Consider the following 22,031-nt stretch of genomic DNA (forward strand, 5'->3'; position numbering starts at 1 on the left):
ATGCTGTCTACACTCTTTTTTTTTTTAATCATGGCTTTCAGATACTCCAATAATTCTTATGTTAACAGTCTTGAATTTATTTTCCAGGTCAGTTGTTTTTCCCATGAGATATTTCACATTTTCTTCTATTTTTCCCTTCTTTTGACTTTATTTATTTCTTGATGTCTTATGGAGTCATTAGTTTCTACTTGCCCAATTCTAATTTTTAAAATCTGGTTTTCTTGAATGAGTTTTTTTACCTTCTTTTCCATTTGGCCAATTCTACTTTTTAAAAAGTTCTTTTCCTCAGTGAATTTTTGTATCTCTTTTTCCATATGGCCAATTCTGCCTTTTAAGAGGTTCTTCTCATTAATGAATTTTGTACCTCTTTTACCAATTGACTTATTCTAGTTTTAAAATATTATTTTCTTCAGTATCTTTTTGTCCCTCTTTAACCAAGCTGTTGACTTTTTTTCATAATTTTCCTGTATAACTCTCATTTTTTCCTCTACTTTTTAATACTTCTCTTATTTGATTTGAAAATTTGTTTTTGAGTTCCTACATTAATTCTTTTTGGACTTGAGAACAATTCATTTTCTTCTTGGAGACTTTGGATGCAGCAGTATTGATTTTGTTGTCTTCTTCTAAGTTCGTGTTTCAGTCTTCCCTTTCTCCAAAATAACTCTAGATAGATGGAGTTTCTTGTTTTATTCTTTGCTCATTTTCCAGTCTTTTTCTTTTAGCTTAAGAAGCTGTTATAGTTGCATACTCTGTTCCTGTGGTGAAAGGAGTACTGTTCCGGTCTTCAGGCTTTTTGTGCAGCTGCCTTTAGAACTAACTTTGGGGAATCTATGTACTTCCAAGTTCTTCCAAGGTGGTATGATCTAAGGAGAAGTGTATTTAATACTCTCCCAGCCTATGGGAGACTGTGAGCAACCACAAACACTCTTTTCCACCTTTGAACTATGACCAAGGTCCTCTGTTCCCCTGTGACTACAAGTGCTGGTGTGTGCTAGTGTTCCTCATCATCTTGAGACCAGGATCATGACCTCAATCTGAGTATGGGCAATATGACAAGAGTCTTGCACCCAGAGGCAGCAAAGGGACACCTGTATGGAATTGCCTGATCTGTTGTCCAATCTCTCTTACGGTCTGTGGCTGAGGGCAACAGAAGCTTTTGTTGCTGATTCAGCCTCCCCAGGGCCTGTTGCCATGGTGGCCACTTCCACCCCTACTACAATAGATATTTTATGTTAGCCTTATAAGTTGTTTTAGATTGAAAAATTATTTCACCCTGTCTTTTTATGAGTTAGGCTATTCCAGAATTTATTTTGAGGCATTATATCATAGTTCTTTGGAGAATAATTTACTAGATATCAGGAGGGTATATGTAGCTTCTTTACCATTTTCCAATTCTACTTTTTAAAGAGTTGTTTTCCTCACTGAATTTGTTTTTTCCATTTTTTGTGCTTACTTTATCAAGCTGTTGGCTCTTTTTTCATGATTCTCTTGCATTATTCTCATCTCTTTTCCCATTATTTCTTTTAATTCTCTTATTCAAATGTTAAAATCCCTTTTAAGGTTTTCCAGAAATTCCTTTTGGACTTGACATCAATTCACTTTTTTCTTTGAGGCTTTGCATGTAGCCATTTTGACATTGTTCTTTTCTGAGTCTGCATTTTATTTTCCATGCCACTATGGTAATATTCCATGGTCAGGGCTTTGTTTGTTTGTTAGGAGTGGGGTGGGGTTATAGTTATTTATTTATTATATTCATTTTCTCAGCCTATTTCTTGACTTTTAACTTTATGTTAAAGTTGGACCCTGTTCTTGGAGTGGAAAGACCACTGTTCCACACTTCAGACTTTTCACATTGCTGTCTTCAGGGTAAAGTCTGGGGGCCTATAAGTTTTTATTTCTTTCAAAGTAATATGATCTAAAGAGAGGTTTGTTCACTGTTCCCTTAGCCTATACTAATGAAGCCATTACTACAGTGGCTGTTGAGGCTAATGAATGTGTTATTGGACTGGTGCATACGATATGAACTAAGAACACCCTCTGAACAATTTTCTTCTCTAGTGATTATGAGTTAGGGAAGGAAACAACTGCTCCCATTCCTCTGGAGTTTTTCTTTGATTTCTCCCCTGAGAGGAGAAGGGAGAAAAAGCAACAAGCTTCTTATGCTGTTAGAAGCATTCAGTCCTGATTGCCTATATCCAGGAACCAAACCCCTTTCCTGTGATCTTTGTCCTTTTCTTATTACCCTTCATTGCCAACTTAGGTAAAGAAAAACTAGTGGCCACTAATCTTAATTGTGTAGTTAGTTTTAATGGTTATCAGCAAAGATCTGGAGGAACAGGGGGAGGAAAGCTGAGTAGAAATTAGGCAGTTACTACAATGTGTCTCAGTGTCTCAGTAACAGATTTCCTCCTGGTTTTATCATAAATACTTTGGCATCACTTGCCAGGTTGAGTAATAAGCAGGAATATTGGTAGCAGAGAGAAATTAACAAAGTGCATCTTGCCTCTAGAAATATATAATACATTTTCTCATCCAGCTAGAAAATTGGGGAGGCCTTTACTTGTTCATACACTGCTCCCTCTCTAGAACTTTTTCCCAATAATTTGTCATGATTTTACTTGGTAATGGAATGACCTTAAACTATGCCGCCACCTACTTTTATATTTGTGTTTACTTTCATTAAATAAAATATGAGTTGAATCAGTTTCCAATATTTGAAGTTATTTTCTGTTAAGTAGTGCCAATCTAATGATATCGTTAAGACCTAACCATAAAGAGTGCCAGATAGTACTTTTCCTCTGGTTATAATCTATAACTCTTCACAACTTTTTTGATTTAACTCAATTTCATAGTTATTAAACAATTACTATGTGCTAGACTCTGTGCCAGGTTCTGAGGAGCTTAGGTATGCATGACTATACTTGAGATAACAAAGACAAGTTTTATTCTAAGCATGGGTAAATAGAATTTTCTCTTGCCTTTCCTGATATCTGGGAGCACAAAATTGGAATATCGTATCGAATTAAACTAAATTTTACAAAGTAATTTCAAGAAAACAAAACAAATTGATAAAAGGTACAGTATTTAATGAATAAGTGAAAAAATGAAACATTTATTAAGTGCTTACTATATGCAGAGCACTGTGCTAAGAAGTAGAGATGCAAATATAAAATTAATGAACTTCAATGACTCCATATTACCTCCAGTATCACATACAAGATCTTTTGTTGCTACCAGATGCTCTTGATTCATTGACACTGCCCTCTTTTCTGTTACTCTGTGTCTCAGGTCTGGACCTATGCTCTGGCTTTCCTTCATGCCTGGAATGCTCTCCCTCTTTTTTCTCCTGGAATGCTGACTTCCAAGACTTTCTTCAAGTCCCAACTAAAATCCTATTTTCTACAGGAAGCTTTCCCCAATCCCTCTAATTCTAGTGGCTTCTCTCTTTTAATTATTTCCCATTTATCTTGTATATAGTTTGTACATATTTGTTTTCTTGTTGTCTACCTCTTAGAATGTGAGCCCTTTTAGGGCAAGGACTGTCTCTTTCTATATCTCCAGTGCTTAGCACAATGCCTGGAACTTAGTAGGTATTTAATAAATGTTTATTGGCTGCCTGATTGATCCATGTGTTTGTAAATGGATTCAATATCTCTAGATTTGAGACCAGACTAGCCTTCAGAGGCAATTCAGAATTAGCTTATAATTCTAAGCAGGCCTAGTTGCCTTATTCTACAATATGTACGGCTTTGTTTCTTAAAACTAGGATGAAGATTAAGACCTGTATGATGATAAAAGGGATTAATATGTCTCCTTGAATGTGTGTATATTTCAAAAGTGGTTTTGTACATAACAGAAAAGTCCCGTAGTTAGCAGAAGCTGAATAGGGAACTATATTTATCTTTCTTAAATCCCAGTCTGAAATCTGATGAAACCACTTTGTTAAATTTTATCTCTCCTAAAGTATCCCTTGAAACCCACTCTTACAAAATGTTCAGTTTTGTGCCTGTCCCCTTTATTACCCCATACCTCTGACTCATTCTCTTTCAAATCTTTCCTGTTTGACTCTCTCAATGCTTCAATCTGTCTCTCAGTCCCAAAATTTGAAGTCCCTTTGATCATTCTAATCTCTAGTTCACCTTTACCTCCTTATAGATTTATAGATTTTGGAAATTTTAAATTAGAAGGGACTTTAGAGATTATCTACTCTAATCTCTTTTACAGATGAGGAAGCATCTCTAAATGAATGACACAAAAAGGATAAGGTTAAAATCATACTCTTGCCTGTCAAAAGAGTTTATATTTGTAAAGTAATTTGAGACTATCACAAAATTTACATGAAACTAACTACAAATAAAATTTATGCTATCAAAGAAGACCTTTGAAAAATGCAATGTAGGCGATGATAGATTTAGAGCTGGGAGGGACCTTGGAATGCATTTTATCTAATGCCCTCATTTTGCAGATGAAGAAACCAAAGTGGTGAAACTAAGGTTTTTCCCCAAGGTCACACAATTTGTAAAGGCAAAGATAGGAAGTAAATCCAGACCCTCTGATTCCAAATCTATGATGTTTTGTAACATACCAGGCTGATAACTTGTGGCAGAGTGTGAAATTTCACAAACATGAGAAAATCTGAATATTTGAAACCTCTGAGCTTGGTGGAGATTTCCTTGAAAGTAATAAAATATTTTGCTCACATCAGCTGCATACTTCCTCCAGTCCCAGTATAACTTTTTAAAAATAGGCAGTTACAAAGCTACTTGGTGTGGTTACTGGTATTTGCTTTGTTCTTGCGGAAACAGAAACTATTCGACATAGAATGAGAATAGCCACAACAGTCACAGCCTCCATGAGCTAAAAGCCTGTGGTTCAAAGAACTGCTACTCCTACTTTGGACCCAACAGGAAGGAAAGAGAATGAAGTCAGTTTTTCAAACCAAAAAGCAAGAGTGACTTCCTCATCTCCAGGACAGACTACCATGAGCTCCTAAGGTGCATCCAAAAGGTAGGGCAGGCATTTTTCAGCCTAATTTAATTAACAACATTCTGATAGGGACTTTTTCTGTAAAATCTTTCAGATTCCTGAGTTTGTGAAAAGGGAGGCAATGTAAGTTGGGATCTTGAATGTGTAGTAATTTAGGCAGGAGAAAAAGTGATGTACTGAAAAGATGGCTAGATTTGGACTCACAGGACCTATGCTTGAGTCTTGAAAATGTCCTCCAGATTTTAACTTACAAATTAAAAAATAAGATGGAAAAAGGATAGTTAAAATGACATGGAAGAAACTATATTGATGGCAGTAACCTGGTAGAATGGGAAGTTCTTTGACTCTAGAGTTAACTAACCTAGGTTCAAATCTTACATCTGAATTTTTAATACCTCTGCAACCTTACACAAGTTACTTCATCTTTACAAGCCTCAGGTTTCCCATATGTAGAATGAATATTAATGGATTTGATGGCTTCTGAGATTCCTTCTAGATATATGATGTTCTGAAGTACATCTTATAAAATTAATAGGAAATTGTCATGTCTGATAGTTGTAGCTGAAAAAGGTTAACATAGTAGTATTTATGTACCTCTTTGGTCTCTAGGTTTTGATGTATTTCATTACTGAAGATTCAGGAATCAGTCAACTTCATTATATTCTTCTCTCCCAGAAGTTTTATAAATTAGGATTACATATGTACCTGTGAATTTAGAGTCAAAAGATATAGGTTCATAATTTGTCTATCTTTGTTAACACTGGTGTGACCTTGGATAAATCAGTTAACTTCTCAGGTCTAAGAGAATAAAAAATTTTAAGGACCAGAGATTTATTTAAGTTGTCAAAGAACTAGCAGTTACCTGCTAACCTTTTAAGTGCTGATATAATTCTCCTCCCCACCAATCCCTCTGCTATATTTCATGGTAGAGAAGAGAAAGAAAAAGAAGAGAGAAAGCAATGGAAAAATGAAGATTAAATTTTAAAAATTTACTTAAAAATTGAGAAATATCATGCTATAGTAGAAGAACAATCTGAAGAAACCTTAGTTCAAATCTGCCTGAGTCATTTAAGTCTAGATTGGCTCCAGCTAATTTTTTTAAGATTCTAAATTATAGCTAAATTGCTGATGTCTTCTTCACTAATGCAATTGTAAATCTGACCTGCAATAAATAATTTGGAGATAGTTAGAAATTGTCCTGAAAAGATTATTCATCAATTTTTTCCATCAACATATGGAAAATACTTGCTGAAACTATCCCATCAGATTTGTCTATCTTCAAGTTAAAATTATCATTTGTCAATAAACGCATGGAAATCTGTAAGTTTTGTCTCCTCCAACAGCATTTTGTCTTCTACCTCCCCAATTTTATTCTTATTCTCAACTGGAGCATGCTTAGTCGAATAACATAGGTTTAGACTGTCTTCTAAGGAAACAAATGTCTTCTCAAAATGTCACCTAATAATACTTTGTCATCTAAACTAAAATCTCAATGAAGTTATTTAAAGCTTGGGATATAATTTTTGGACATTTCCCCTGCCTTTGAATTTCATAATACTGCTTTCTTCTAACACTGGTCTCTTCCTAATAACTTGACCACTACTTTTCAGTTTTCTATGCTTAATCATCCTCTATGCCCTACCAAACTAATTGGGATACAAATATAGGGCATCATTATATATGTATTTGTGATTTCTCATTTTTTGAAAATATCTCCTGGAATGCAAAATAAACAAACACAACAACCAAAATATGTCTCCTTTTTTAGCACATAAAGTTGAAGGGAGGCATTTTATCCTTGTTAGGTTTAGAACTTTGGGATTATGGGACTTCAAAGAAAAGCATTGTTTTTTTTTTTTCTTAAAGTGTTTTTTTTTTTTAAACCCTTGTACTTCGGTGTATTGTCTTATAGATGGAAGATTGGTAAGGGTGGGCAATGGGGGTCAAGTGACTTGCCCAGGGTCACACAGCTGGGAAGTGGCTGAGGCCGGGTTTGAACCTAGGACCTCCTGTCTCTAGGCCTGACTCTCACTCCACTGAGCTACCCAGCTGCCCCCATCTTAAAGTGTTTTTAACTTGTTATCTTCTTCTGGCTTACTTGGTTGAACATTCAAGGACTGTCATTAACAAAATTTACAGAAAGCCAAAAATGATGCATTTCAAAAACTGATAAAATGCAAAGCAGTACTGAGGGGTAAATTTATATTCTTGAGTGCATATATTAACAAATTAGGAAGGGCAAAGATCAATGAATTGGGCATACAAATAAAAAACCTAGAAAGCAAACAAATCAAAAAATCCACCTAGACAATATAATGTACTTAGGAATAACTCATTGGTAGGATGAGCTAACATAATAAAAATGACCATCCTACCCATATTAATTTACTTATTTAGTGCCATACCTATCAAACTATCAAGAAACTTTTTACTGAATTAGAAAAAACTATAACAAAGTTCATTTGGAAGAACAAAAGATCAAGAATATCAAGGGAAATAATGAAAAAAAATGTGAGGGAAGGTGGCTTAGCAGTACCAGATCTTAAACTGTACTGTAAAGCAGTGGTCACCAAAACAATATGGTACTGGCTAAGAGACAGAAAGGAGGATCAGTGGAATAGACTTGGATAAGTGACCTCAGCAAGACAATGTATGATAAACCCAAAGATCCCAGCTTTGGGAACAAAAACCCACTATTTGACAAAAACTGCTGGGAAAATTGGAAAACAGTATGAGAGAGCTTGGGTCAGATCAGTATGTCACACCCTACACCAAGACAAATTCAGAATGGGTGAATGACTTGAATATAAAGAAGGAAACTATAAGTAAATTAGGTGAGCACAGAATAGTATACTTGTCATATCTCTGGGAAAGGAAAGATTTTTAAAACCCAGCAAGAATTAGAAAAAATTACAAAATGTAAAATAAATAATTTTGGTTACATTAAAAAGTTTTTGTACAAACAAAACCAATGCTACCAAAATTAGAAGAGAAGCAACAAATTGGGAAAAAAATCTTTATAACAAAAAACTCTGACAAAGGTCTAATTACTCAAATTTATAAGGAGCTAAATCAATTTTCAAAAAAAATCAAGCCACTCCCCAATTGATGAATGGGCAAGGCAAATGAATAGGCAATTTTCAGATAAAGAAATCAGAACTATCAACAAACACATGAAAAAGTGTTCTAAATCTCTTAAAATTAGAGAAATGCAAATCAAAACAACTCTGAGGTACCACCTCACACCTAGCAGATGAGCTAACATGACAGCAAAGGAAAGTAATGAATGTTGGAGGGGGTATGGCAATATTGGGACACTAATGTATCACTGATGGAGTTTTGACTTGATCCAACCATTCTTGATGGCAATTTGGTACTATGCCCAAAGGGCTTTAAAAGATTGCCTGCCCTTTGATCCAGCCATACCACTGCTGGGTTTATAATGAGGAAAGAGATAATGAGGAAAAAGACTTGTACAAAAATATTTATAGCTGCTCTCTTTGTAGTGGCAAAAAATTGGAAAATGAGGGAATGTCCTTCAATTGGGGAATGGCTGAACAAATTGTGGTATCTGTTGGTGATGGAATACTATTGTGCTCAAAGGAATAATGAACTGGAGGAATTCCATGTGAACTGGAACAACCTCCAGGAATTGATGCAGAGTGAAAGGAACAGATCTAGGAGAACACTGTACACAGAGACTGATACACTGTGGTAAAATCGAATGTAATAGACTTCTGGTACTAGCAGCAATGCAATGATCCAGAACAATTCTTAGGGACTTCTGAAAAAGAATGCTGTCCACATCCAGAGGAAGAACTATGGGAGTAGAAACACAGAAGAAAAACAACTACTTGAACATATGAGTTGATGGGGATGTGATTTGAGATGTAGACTCTAAATGACTACCCCAGTGCAACTATCAATAATATGGAAATAGATCTAGATCAATGATACATGTAAAATCCAGTGGAATTGCCTGTCAGCTACAGGGAGTGTGGGAGAGGAGATTTGGGAGGGAAGGAAAGAACATGAATCATGGAACCATGGAAATTTTTTCTAAAAAAAAAAAATGTAAAAACTGATAAAATGTCAAGACCATTTTAGTCATTCATATTTTTCCCCAGAGCTCTGAAACAGTAAGTCAGTGGTATGGTTGTGTTCTCCAACAGCAAAGATTCTCACGGAAGTGATTGTGGTAAACAGACATCTAAGAAGTGGGCGGCCATTTCTCTGAAATGATCTGCCACATGAGTGGAGATGGTGCTAAGGTGCTCATTCCCACCTCTTCCAATCCCTCCCACTTCTTTTCTCCTTCCATCCTGATTAGCTCCCTTGGAACTTGACTTCTGCCTCTCTATTTTTGTTTACTGATTTGTACCAAACTATTGAAGTATTAACTTCCTACACAATAAATAATTATGAAATTACTCAACCTGCCTTCTGTCTAGTCTTAGCTCTTTTGCCAGCTTGGAAATAAAGAATGGGGATAAAATATTTCTCAAACCACCATGCTTTAAAAAAATTTGATATCTCTTATTTTTATATCACCTCAATTTCTCAGTATATTCTTTTCTCAACTAGAGATCAATCATTTTAACAAAAAATAAAAAGAGAGGAATAAACAGTTCATGAAGTCTACCAACACATCAACCACTTCTGACAGTAGATGTAATATTCTTCGTTCATAGTCTCCCATGTGGCAAAGACTGGTTGGAGATACTTTCTCATCTTTTTCCTTTGGGACCAAACATAGTCATAATTTCAGAGTATTCAGTTTCCATTTCTGTCTTTGTTCTTTCAATTGTTGTAATCATTAGTTTGTTGTACATTATTGCTGTACTTCTTAATAGTCATTATTTCTTATAGTGCAGTAATACTAGATTACATTCATGTACAATTTATTTAGCCATTTGTTAATTGATGAGCACCATTTTCTTTAGTTTTGATAGTGTTTTTGTTTGTTTTGTTTTGTTTTACTATTAAATAAAGAACAGCTAAGGTTCAAACCCGGCCTCAGCCACTTCCCAGCTGTGTGACCCTGGGCAAGTCACTTGACCCCCATTGCCCACCCTTACCAATCTTCCACCTATGAGACAATACACCGAAGCACAAGGGTTTAAAAAAAAAGAACAGCTATAAATATTTTTATATAGATGGGACCTTACTGTCTTTGACTATCAATAGGAAACCAGCCACTTCTACTCACTTTTAGTGTTGTTAAGTCCTTCATTCATGTTTACAAAAAACAGTCCCCTAGATGACCCATTCTGACTATAATCACAGAGTAGGACATCTTGGGGTTGAGGGAATATCATTTGCTTTCTTGATATTCCCATAGCACTTAGTACAGCTAACCAGTTATAACTTAGTTTGTTTTTCACTGTCCGAAGGAAACTTTTCTCCACTTTAAAGAAATGCTCTCTAAACCATAAAGTAGAGAGTTAAAATGGAACATCCTGGATTTTACATCAGAAAGCTCTAGATTTGATTGCTGAATGCTTCTTGTGTAACCTTGGAAAAGAAATTAGCCTCTTTGGAATTCATTTTTCAAAGAGCAAACAAGATTCTATTCTATTTTTAAAGAGATACTGCTATCTGTGACCTTGGGCAAGTCACTTGATCCCCATTCCGTAGGGCTTACTGCTCTTTTGCCTTGGCACCAATATTAGTTCTAAGTATTAGAATTCAGTATTACAGTACACAGTATAAATTCTAAGATGGAAAGTAAGATTTTAAAAAGAAAGAAAGAAATATTGCTGGATACTGTACATAATTCTGATTCTGAAGGATTTCAAGTTCTGAAAAATATCAAGAAAGATATAATATAGGTAATGAAGTTTAATAGGAGTATAATTATATCACTTCAAATGATAGAAAAGCAATTTAATAAGGGTGTGAGGGGCAGCTAGGTGGCTCAGTGGACTGACAGACAGGTCTGGAGGTGAGAGGTCCTAGGTTCAAATCTCGGCTCAGACACTTTCTAGCTGTGTGACCCTGGGTAAGTCACTTAACCCCCATTGCCTAGCCCTTACTGCTCTTCTGCCTTAAAATCAATACACTTGATTTTTGTATTGAGAGTAAGATTTTAAATTTTTAAAAAATTAATGAAATTTAATTAATTAGATTAAAATTAATAAATATTATTTAAATAAAAAGTAATTAGTAAATAATTAAAATTTTTAAATAAAATTTTAAATAAAAAAAAGGAGGTGTGTGATCCAGGAATCATTCGGGCTTTGTTCCAGGGCACTGCCACATAAAGGGCATTTATATAGCACATGAATATATGTGATATGTCTTAACTGTTTATGATTTGAGATACACACGTTTTGTAATTTTTTGTTTGGTTAAATAAGGCCTATCCTATGTTCAATGTTGTTAGCCTGAGAACATGCATAGAAATTGAGTCTTTATTCCCTTTTTTTATGGAACTCTTTATATAAACCAAATTCTTACGTTTCTAAGGAAAATGATAAATAAGGATAAAATAAGCTGAACTAGATGTTCTAGAAGAAAACCTTAAATGATAGCATGAATCAAGAGATTTTTATTGAAAAAACCCTTTCGTCTAACGCAGAGCTATGTTTCTGAATCACAGGTTTCATTCAAAGATCTATGACATTCTATCAAATTCAGTGATTTCTTTGTAGCATCATGCCATTTGACCAACCGTGGCACAGTGACCTCAGATTGCACCGTTATGTCCTGATGTTGCTTCATAGTGCACTGATGTACCTATGAACATACAATGTAAACAGTTTGTGGATACAACCTCACAGCTCACAGACTCAGTATTCTTAAAGGTGCTCTGGAACCTAGCTTAGCTTCAGTGCCAGACACTGAAATTAGCTATCTGGTAGAGTGTCATTTTATGAAATAGTTGGAATTGTCAGACCGCATCCTATTGATTTCTGAGTACTCTGTGTAGGAAAGATATTGATTAGCTGGAGATAGTTCAGAAGAGGGCAGTTAGAATAAAGATAATAATAGTTAGCATTTATATAGAACTTACTATGTGCCAGACACTGTGTAAAGAACTTTACAAATGTTATTTCATTTGAGCCTCACAACAACCCTAGCAGACAAGGGCTATTATTAAACCCTTTTTTATGTTTAGAAAACTGAGGCACACGGAGGTTAAGTGACTTGCCTTCTTGCCTCACAGAAAGTGTGTGAGATGCTGCATTTGAACTCCAGGCTTCCTGAAACTAAGCCTAGTATTCTAACCACTGCACCACCCCACTGCAGATTTTAAATTTGTACTGTAGGATGATTGGTTGGCACATCCTGATGAAAAGAAGACTCATGGACAGAATGAAAATCTGTCTTCAAGCGATTGAAATGTTGCCAGAAAAGGGGTTGAACTTGTTCTTCTTGGCCCCAGAAAATACAGCTTAGGATCAATGAGTGGAAATTACAAAGAGATAACTTAAGATTGGATGTCAGGGGAAATGTCCTAGCATTTAGAACTGTCTGTAAATGCAATGGGCTGCCTCAGGAGACAGTGAGTTCCCTCCCTAGTAGTAAAGGTCTTTGAGCTGTCTGAATAACTCCTGTTTCAGTATAATGTGGAGAGTTTGTTGCTTTTTTCAGTTAAGGGCTGGACTAGATGGACATTGAATTCCTTTCTAACTCAGATTCTGGAGAAATAAATGTAATGGGCACAGGGTCTTTTAAAGATAATCGGAATCATCTGAAAACCAATTTAAATTTTACCATTAGTTTATTATAAGAGTATTAAAAAGACTATGAAGTGACATAGGAATCCAAGGGCCAAGATCCATCTTAGGTGAAGAAACATTAATTTATGCTCCACAGTGTGGAGTGTGAGGGTCTAAATAGCACTCATTACAAGGCTCCTAAAAAGTTTTTGCTGTTGGATTAGGCAGGACCAACTGGAGGTAGATCTTCTTAGCGTTAAATTGCTCTTGGGCTTCCTTAATTCATTTGAGAATTCAAATCATTTGTTTCTTGAATCTGTCTCTTCCTCTCTTTCCCTGCCTCCACTCTAGTATAAGCCTACATTATTACCAACTTACACTAATGCAACCATCTTTGAACCAATTTTCTGACCTCCACGTCCTCCCCACCCCAAGTCTATTTTTTTCATCACTGCTAAATTAATCTTCCTCATGCAAAAAAGAAGCCAACACCAACCAACCCATCACGTCATTTCTATGTTCCAAGCCCAGCTCTAAGGTTAAGCATCCTTATAAGCCTGTCCTTCAAAACCTTTACAAGTTGCCCTGCTAGTCTTCTCTCAAACTGTTCTCCTTGCATTTTCGAGGCTTTAGCCAAACTAAACTCTTCACTCTCCTTTGCATATACCCTCCCTGCTTTCCTGTTTCTACCCCTTTGCACCTGCTGTTTATATTTTATGTCCAAAACATTCTCCCCAGCATCTCTGTTAAAATCTTGCCTATTTTTAAAGTCCAGCTCAAATGTCACCTCTTTCATGAAACCTTTCTTGTTTCCCTTCTATTCTACAGCCAGTCGGTATTGCTCTTTCTCCCAAGGACCTCACAAAGCATCCCATGCCTCTTTTTTATTCTTATGTATTATCGTGTATTATACTTATTTGGTGACCCTCTGGGTAACATAGTTCATCAGAAAGAGACACATCAAGTTAATAGTGACACTTTAGTGACAACACGGGTATCTGGAGCCTCCCAAGCATCGATGTACCCACATACTTTTTTAATTGCTGCAGTGATTCCACCTTCGAGATCTGAATGGCTTCCTCTAGGATCTTTGTCTACTTGTCTTTTAAATTTTATTTTATTGCTAAATTTGATTGAGACATCAGGCAAACGTCCTTGGTGTGCCTAGTTGAGTCTTTGACAGTATGCCATATAATCACCAAAATCAGCTTAATAAAGCAATTCGGTGACTGTGACCAATGAAACACACAATTTTGCGCTTTAATAATTTTCCACGTGTACCATTTTGGGGGTATTTGCCAACTCCAGAGGACTGGGATAGAAAAGCAAAGAGTAATTCTAGTACGTGGTACCTCAAGACTTCAGGAAGAGACCTTAAGCACAGAAGATTTATGGTGGGAAGATAGAATCCTGACAATACCCCAAAGCTACTTCTGGATGAGTCATTGCTATAACAAAGTAGACTGGGCAAGGAGGAGCCCATCTGTGCTTCAGGAAGTCTTAATGATTCATCAGGGTTGGAGTCTGCCAATCTGCACATTTATTATACTACAGGTGACTTTTGTGGGGTCATTCATAGTCTGGTGACAAATTTCCCAGAAAAGCTACCCATAACTTGATGGGGGAGGTATCAATTCAGATACAGTGTGGTGAGGGAAGTTGAGGCAAGTGTCATCTGCTTTGGCATAAAAGATAACAAGACTATGTTTTCAGTACTGCAGAAGATCATTAAGTTCTGAAAGACCGATATGGCAGTGGTATCTGGGAGTGGGGCAGAGGTGGCAACGCTGTGCTACACAGATAGAGGGAATTATAGTATAAAGTCAAGAGAGGACCAAAAGGTATAGGAGAAACAGCAATGGGAAAAAAGCATCCTGCCACTAAGATGTCAGGTATCCTGGAGCAAAGCCCAATTGGCCTATTCTGGTTATGATTCGGGTATGAGGAATTACTAAAGCTATTTTAATTTGCTTTTCTCTAACTGTTAGCAATCTTGAGTACTTTTAAAATATTATTTATAGTTTGATAGTTTGTGCTTCTTTTTTTAAGTTTATGCTTCTTTTGAGAGCTATTTTTTAATATTCTATTATCACAACTATTAGGGAATGCCTCTTTAATTTATGTCAATTCCCAATAAATTTTGGATGACAGATTTTTGTCAGTTGTGTTCCAAGTAAAGATTTTCCTCCAGTCCACATTTTTCCTTTTTATTCTGGCTTCATTTGTTTTGTGTAAAAAAAGCTTCACATTTATGTAATTGAACTAGCCTGTTTTTCCTATTATCATATTGAATATGTCAGTGTTAGTTTAAAATTAATAATCACCCATATTTTTGAAGGATATAATCAATTTTCCTCTAATTTTTCAATGGTACATCTTTTTTCATTTAATGTATTTAACATAAGTGTGGCATACAATGCTAGACTTAGATTCATTAATAATAATAATAATAATAGGATACTTATGGAATACTTAAATTTTGAAAAGCATTTTTATAATCTCATTTGATCTTCACAACCACCATGTGATGTAAGTACTATTACTATTACTATCCCCATTTTACTGATAAGGAAACTAAATCAGAAAGATTAAGTGACCTGTCTAGGTTGATGAAAATGGTGATAGAAAAAGGATTTGAACCCAGGTCTCATCTCACAGGAAAAATAAAGACCATCATCTCACCACTTCTATACCTTGAAATCCATTAAAATTCTCCCTTATTCTTTCCTCCTTGCTTTCACTTTCTAAATAAGAGGTGAGCTTCTAGCCTAGATCAAGATCTGTCTTCCTTGGTTCCATTTGGAGTGCAGAAGGCTTATGTTCAAGTCTTGATTTTGGACCCCTTGGATATTGTAACCCTGGGCAAGTCACTTAATCTTTTAATGGCTCAGGCAACTCTCTTGGACCCTAAGTTGCAGAATAGTTACAGACCTACAAGAATAGAACCCATTTCTTTTTATTTTTTAACCCTTAATATTCTGTCTTAGAATCATTACTTGGTATTGGCAGAAGAGAGGTAACAGCTTGACAACTGGGGTTAAGTGACTTGCCCAAGGTCATACAGCTAGGAAATGTCTGAAGTCAGATTCAAACCCAGGTCCTTCTGATTCCAGGCAAGGCCCTCTAACCGCTATGCTTCCTAGCAGCCAAAGTAGAACAAATTTCTTTAAAGGAAGTTCCCTACACCAATTAAATTAAAAGCCCATGTATGTATACATACATGTACATATGTGTACGTGTTCATGGGTGATGATTCCATAAAGAGGACTGAAGAACAATCACATAAGAGAAGAACCAGAGCAACACAGTATCACAAAATCCTAGGGAAGAGAGAATATGCCAATGTATGTGGCACTCAACAGTGCCAAATGCTGCAGTGTTCAAAAAAAGATGAGGACTGAGGATAAACCACCCAATTTATCATTTAAAAAATTATTGGGGACAGGTAGGTGGCTCAGTGGATTGAGAGCCAGGCCCAGAGATGGGAAGTCCTGGATTTAAATTTGGTCCAGACATTTCCTAACTGTGTGACCCTGGGTAAGTCACTTAACCCCTATTGCCTAACCCTTACCATTATTCTGTCTTGGAAGGTAAAGGTTTAGAAAAAAAAAATAAAATAAATTATTGGCATTCATGTATGTAGCCAACAGGCAACTGGGCTTCTGATTAGTTACCCCAGATTCTATACATTTGTGGGTCAAAATATTCTCCAAAGCCTATTCATGAGTCTCTACCAAAACATTTTAGTTTTACCAGCGGACCATAGTATTCACTTAGTTCACAACATTTCGATTAAGCAGAAGTGTTTAATTAATTGAATCATATTTTTATTATACCCTGAACTTACTCTCTCATAAATATATATACTTCCTTAGAGGGAAAAATGGATGCTATAGGAATTATATATCAGATATCTACAAATGGAGAATAAATGAATGAGTGATAAAGTATTTATCAAGTGCTTGCAATGTGCCAAGAACTGTACTGAGCACTGGGAATACTAATACAAAAAAAAGAAGACCATCTTTGCCTTTAAGGAATTTCTATTTTTCAGTCCTTTACAGAAGCCTTATCTTTAGGGATATGCACACCTCATCCATCTATTGGAGATTCTGTACTTCTTTCCTAAGGAGAAAGGAAAGTGGCTCTCCTCTGACAGAATTCTCGGCTAATGACTATGAAACTCACTCTTCTCCTCAGCCAGGTTGTACCAGAAAGTACAAAGACCTGGGCTGAGATCAGATCACTCCTTTGAACCTTTCTTAGAACTCTCCTATCAACTGCTCTTCTCAGCTCTGGATTGAACCAAACTGTCTTCTATTGCTTCCCGCTGGGACTCTCAGTTCAACTGCATCATATAACGGATGCTCAGAACCTTGTGTTAGTCCCTAGATCTTGCCAGACCCCTCCTGCCCACTCCCCAGCTGAGGTAAATCTCCCTAAGAACTCTACTTCCACAAATGAAAACAAGAGATTGAAAGACACTATTGCAAAGAAACTGTTTCGTCCTCATTCCAGAAGACCTTCTGTTCTCTGTAAAATAGCAATAATTGTGTTGGCCATTTAATTCAGATGCCTTTCTCCCCTCCCCTAGTAGACTGAGTCCCTTGAAAAGAAGGGTTTGCTTTTGCCTTGTATTCCCAGAACTTTGCACAGTGCCTGGCACATGATAGCCACTTAATAAATGCTAGTCGAGTAGTGAGGAATACAAAATGTAAACTGATAATTGTGGTTATTTGAGAAAGGAGAGAGCACAAAGGGGTTTAATGTTTTTACTTTGCTATATAAGGTCTCTGGATTAAATGCTTATTCGCAGCAAATGCCTCTGAATGAAATGAATTAATTAGCTCACATTTGTCCATTGTACTATGAACTAAATGTTTTCTAGGCTTTATTTTAAGTTGGGATAGGAAAGGACGGAAGGGGATGTGGGCGAGAAGTTGTTTGAAAAGATAAGAAGCAGAATATGTACAGAACCTTTTATCTAGTCCCAACAGAAATAAGATAGGCATGATTCATATGACAGCCCATAAAAACTATGAAAGCTCATGAATAATTGATGAAACTCTCACATCTTCATGGCTCCTTTCCTCCATATGCTTCTAAATATCTCTATAACCTCGACTTCTAATTGGAGCAATTTTGATTACAAATGATTTTAGTGTCAAATATTCAATTTAAAAAACACTTTATTAGGCATCTACTATATGTGTAGGGTTTTTTATAGTATAGTCTGATCTGTTGTTATAATAAGTGAGCAACTAATTAATATTTCTTTTCTAATTTCCCATACCAAAGCTGAGGAAGGCCCATATCTTATAAAGATCTCTATTCTTAGCTATCGAAGTCCCAGCATGCACTTTCATGGTATTACAATTTGAATGATCTAATGTTCATTAAAAGATGGGATGATGTTTTTAATACCTCTGGAAATTCATAGCAACAAATCAGAAGAAAAGAGCTCTGTCTTTTTGCGTAACCTTTCATCCTCTGTCCAGGAATAAATTGGTTATTCTAGGTGATAAAAAATGAGAGGAAAAATATTTTTTCTTGTTTTTCTATAGGTCTCAAATGAGTCTACCTTCGTATTTGCATGATAACTGATATATACTCTCAAAAGAGTTGGAAGGTGATTTAGAGGTCATCTAGCTCAAGTTCCCACATGATGCAGGTCTCCTGTCCGTACCATTCCTGACCATCTTTGCCAGCCTTGGGGAGCTCAATGAAGTATTACAAGTAAAGCAAGCTGTTCATATTATTTTTTAATATTCCTTAACTTGCAGATTGCTTTTTGCCTGCCAAAATATCTATCTGAGAGCATACCTTGTCTTCGGAACCACCGCCCCAAAGTGGAAGTGTTTTTGTCTTTGAAGAATGATTAGTGAAAATAATCACCAGGTGGCAAAGAGGTTCTGAAAATAATGACCTAAGCAGAGACACACTCTTAATGTCTTCCCATCCCAAAGAGCATGACACAGTGAGAAAAAAAAGAACAACAAAAAAAAGAACAAAACCACAATCACCAATGAAATAAGAGAGATTAGCTCTTTTGAGAACTCTTAGTCACTGTTCTTCAGACCACCGAAGCCAAAACAACAGGGGAAACTTTGGTGGAATGAGGGAAAACTAACCAAGGTTGGAACCTGGTAAATAAAGGAAAAGAAGATGACCCAAGAAGTCAATCTGAATTCCCTCAAGGAATTGGAACGCGAAATGGTGCTACAAGTCCTGTACCGGGATCAAGTGGTACAAAAGGTTGAGGAGGAGAGAATAAGGTATGTTGGTATTTGAGCATGATGTCATGATTTTGCTTTCTTTTTCTCGATGTGTCCTTTGTTGCATTTTTCTCTTTTGCTTCTCTTAAAGAAACTAACAAATGGATGCGTTACTTGGGGGAGTGGTTCTTATCCTCTGAGACAAAGGAGTCCGGTTGGAGTGGAGGTCAACATCACTGTCCATCTGAAATCAAAAAGTGGGCAGAAATCTAGACATCTGTCTTTTTTAGTCACTTTCAGTGGTGCTTTGCTGTAATAACTTTTGCTCGACTGACTGGGCTATCCTTCAGTATCCTCCACAGAGCAAGTACCCTACGGGTAAGATCTTTCCAGTATTTGCTGGCAGAATTGGGAGTTTGATGGTTAAAGGTACAAAACAGCTTGAGTGAAAGCTGGAACCTGATACTGAATAGGCTGCCAACTCAAATGGTGAGGTGCCAATTAATATCAATAAACAAACTCTCAGGGAAATGCCCAGTTTGACGGGGAACATTTTATCAGTCCAAAGCCCAAATCTCCTCATTTTTGAGGCAGTGCATAGCTTCTGGATTTGGGTGGGATAGAAGCTCATTCATATAGGCAGCCGACACTTACCTTTCCATATATCTAGCAGCAGATTAAGAGGAGCTAATATGGTTTGCAGTTTGTGAACTTGAATTTTCAGTTTTTAGTTTTCTCTACACTTATAGGGATTTATAGAGGGATATATTTTTAAAGGGATAGAGAGAGAATTTTATGCATTTAGAGCTGAAACAGACCTTAGAGATCATATAGTTCAACCTTTTCATTTTACAGATAAAGCAACTAAGTCCCAGAGAGGTTGTGAGTTGCCCAAAAGCACTGTGCTAGAAAGAGAAAGACCCAGACTACAAACTCAGGGCCTTTAACTCCAGAGCCATTGCTCTTCATACTATATTATGTTCTTAAGCATTTAAATATGGCCGTGTGACCCCGGGTTAGTCATTTAACCCCAATTGCCTACCCTTTACCTCTCTTCTTGGAACTAGTACTTAGCAATAATCTAAGAGAGAAGGTAAAGATTTTTTAAAAAGAGTTTAAAGAATTTTAAAGTTTGGGAATCATGTAGTCCAACTTCCTCCTCGTTTTACACATGGGTAAGAGTTAAGAGCAGGAAAGGCCTGTAAAATAACCTCTCCTTTGCTGACACATTTAAATAAGATCCTGAGTTTGCATTTCATTTGAAAAGAGAAAAAGCTGAAGCAGCAGTGAGCGGCTATTGAGTGAATGTGAAGAAATGTCCTTTTCTTAAAAATCACTGATCAACCCTTCAAAGAGGTCATTCGATGCCCTCTCTTGTCCATTTGACTGAGTTAGCAAGGCTGAGGAATGGTCAGTGAACAAGTGAACAGCCTGGAGACATTACTGAAAATATAAATGGAGACAGTTTTTTTTTTTCATGTTTCTTGACTGTCTCTTTACTTTCTAGGAGGAAGGGGATTCTTTCATGTAAATGTCCTTGATCTATAGAAATTAAATAGAAGAGAATGATTACTAGAAACTGCTTCCTCCTTTCTTTCACTATAAGGATTTTCCCACTATTTAATAAGCATCATTATTTAATAAGACAGTGTTGTTGTATATTCAAACTATGCCTACATTTATAAAGTACTCCAAAGTTAAAAAGCATATACATGTATATACATGTGTTACTACCCAACTGGATCTTCACTGTGGTCTCCATCAGATAGGTAATATAAATCTTATTAGTCCCATTTTATAGATTTGGAAACTTAGGTTATAAGAGATGAAATTAGTTGCCTAAACAACAAAGCTCCTATCTGTAGATACTTTGACCTTTCTACTCATAACTGAATAGATGTGGGCAGTTATATATGTGTGAATTCACATGCGTATGCACACTGGTTTTTCAGACAAACCCTGTATTATGTTGGTGCCTTGTGCTTTTCTTAATGATTTTGAAAGAGATGTGGTTTTAAAGGGGGAAAAACACAATGAATCCTTTCTTCATCTGCTTAACTGGCAGAAGTTTTAGACTGTCAATACAAATGAAAAAAGTATGAAGGAAGAAATCTACTTAGAATGTCTTTGCAGAATCTAAATAATCAGAATGGGTGTTCAAATTTTCTATTTATCTGGAAGCTATTCAAAGAACCATTTTTATTTCAGTTCTTACTGTTGAAAAAACCTTCCAAATACATTCATAGACTTTTCTGCATCAGTGAGTAGAATGACTGGAGGAGATCAAGTTTTCTTTTATCATCAGGGAACTGTCAGTGGCTTGGAGTCATTTTTTCTGAGCATTAGTTTCCACTATCTAGTCATAGAGAGAGATGAACATAGGAGGAAAAGAATCATAGAATGGTAGGATTGGAAAGAATACTTTAAAAATATATCTTATTTATATCTTTTATTTTTATATCATCAAATTTTCCAATATATCCTCCTCCTTCCCCATCCAGAGAACTATAACAAAAAAAGAAGAAAACTTTCATAAAAACTAACCAACATACTGAAAAAGTCTGACATTATATGCAATGTATACCCATAGTCCCCCACTTCTGCAAAGCAGTCAAGGAGGTACCTCTTTACCTCTTTGTAGCGATGCCAAGCTAGATCATTATAATTTTGTAGCATTCAATTTCAGTTGTTTTGTTTTTGTCCTTCCTACTTCCCATACATATTGTAGTGGTGAGTATATATATATATGTATATATATACATATATATACATATATATATATCATTTTCCTGGTTCTTCTTACTTCACTTTACTACCAGTTAGTTTCCATTTAAGTCTTTCTGTGATTCTACTTAAAGTACATTAATATTTCATTACATTCATCTATCATTATTAGGCATTTACTTTGCTAGAAGTAATCTTAGAGACTACCCAGCTCTTTTTCAAAAAGCAAAACAGAGACCTAAAGTACCTAAAAGAAGATTGTTCTGAGTGTTTCAACCCCAGAACATAATCTGGGGGAGGCTGGGAGAGAGGGGATTTGTTATGATTCAGATTCTCTGGAGATTGAATATGAATTTAAAATTATTTCTTAGATAGTAGATAGAGATATAATCACATAATCCCTTGGCACACCTAACTAATCTGAGTTTGCCATGCTTGTCTC

The 22,031-nt window shown here is 36.0% G+C and overlaps 1 protein-coding gene across 1 annotated transcript in view; it reads left to right on the forward strand.

The window, feature by feature from the left end:
- The first annotated feature begins 4,976 nt into the window (after window positions 1-4,976).
- The window catches only part of SYTL3 (synaptotagmin like 3), a 101,140-nt gene continuing 84,085 nt past the window's right edge, over window positions 4,977-22,031 (forward strand). The window contains exons 1-2 of the mRNA XM_044675732.1: window positions 4,977-5,007; window positions 18,215-18,925. Coding sequence (XP_044531667.1) covers window positions 18,816-18,925 — 110 coding nt within the window. The 5' untranslated portion in view covers window positions 4,977-5,007; window positions 18,215-18,815. The remainder of the gene's footprint in view (window positions 5,008-18,214; window positions 18,926-22,031) is intronic.

Source organism: Gracilinanus agilis, chromosome 4, assembly GCF_016433145.1.
Source record: "Gracilinanus agilis isolate LMUSP501 chromosome 4, AgileGrace, whole genome shotgun sequence".
In the NCBI taxonomy this organism is placed as follows: Eukaryota; Metazoa; Chordata; class Mammalia; order Didelphimorphia; family Didelphidae; genus Gracilinanus; species Gracilinanus agilis.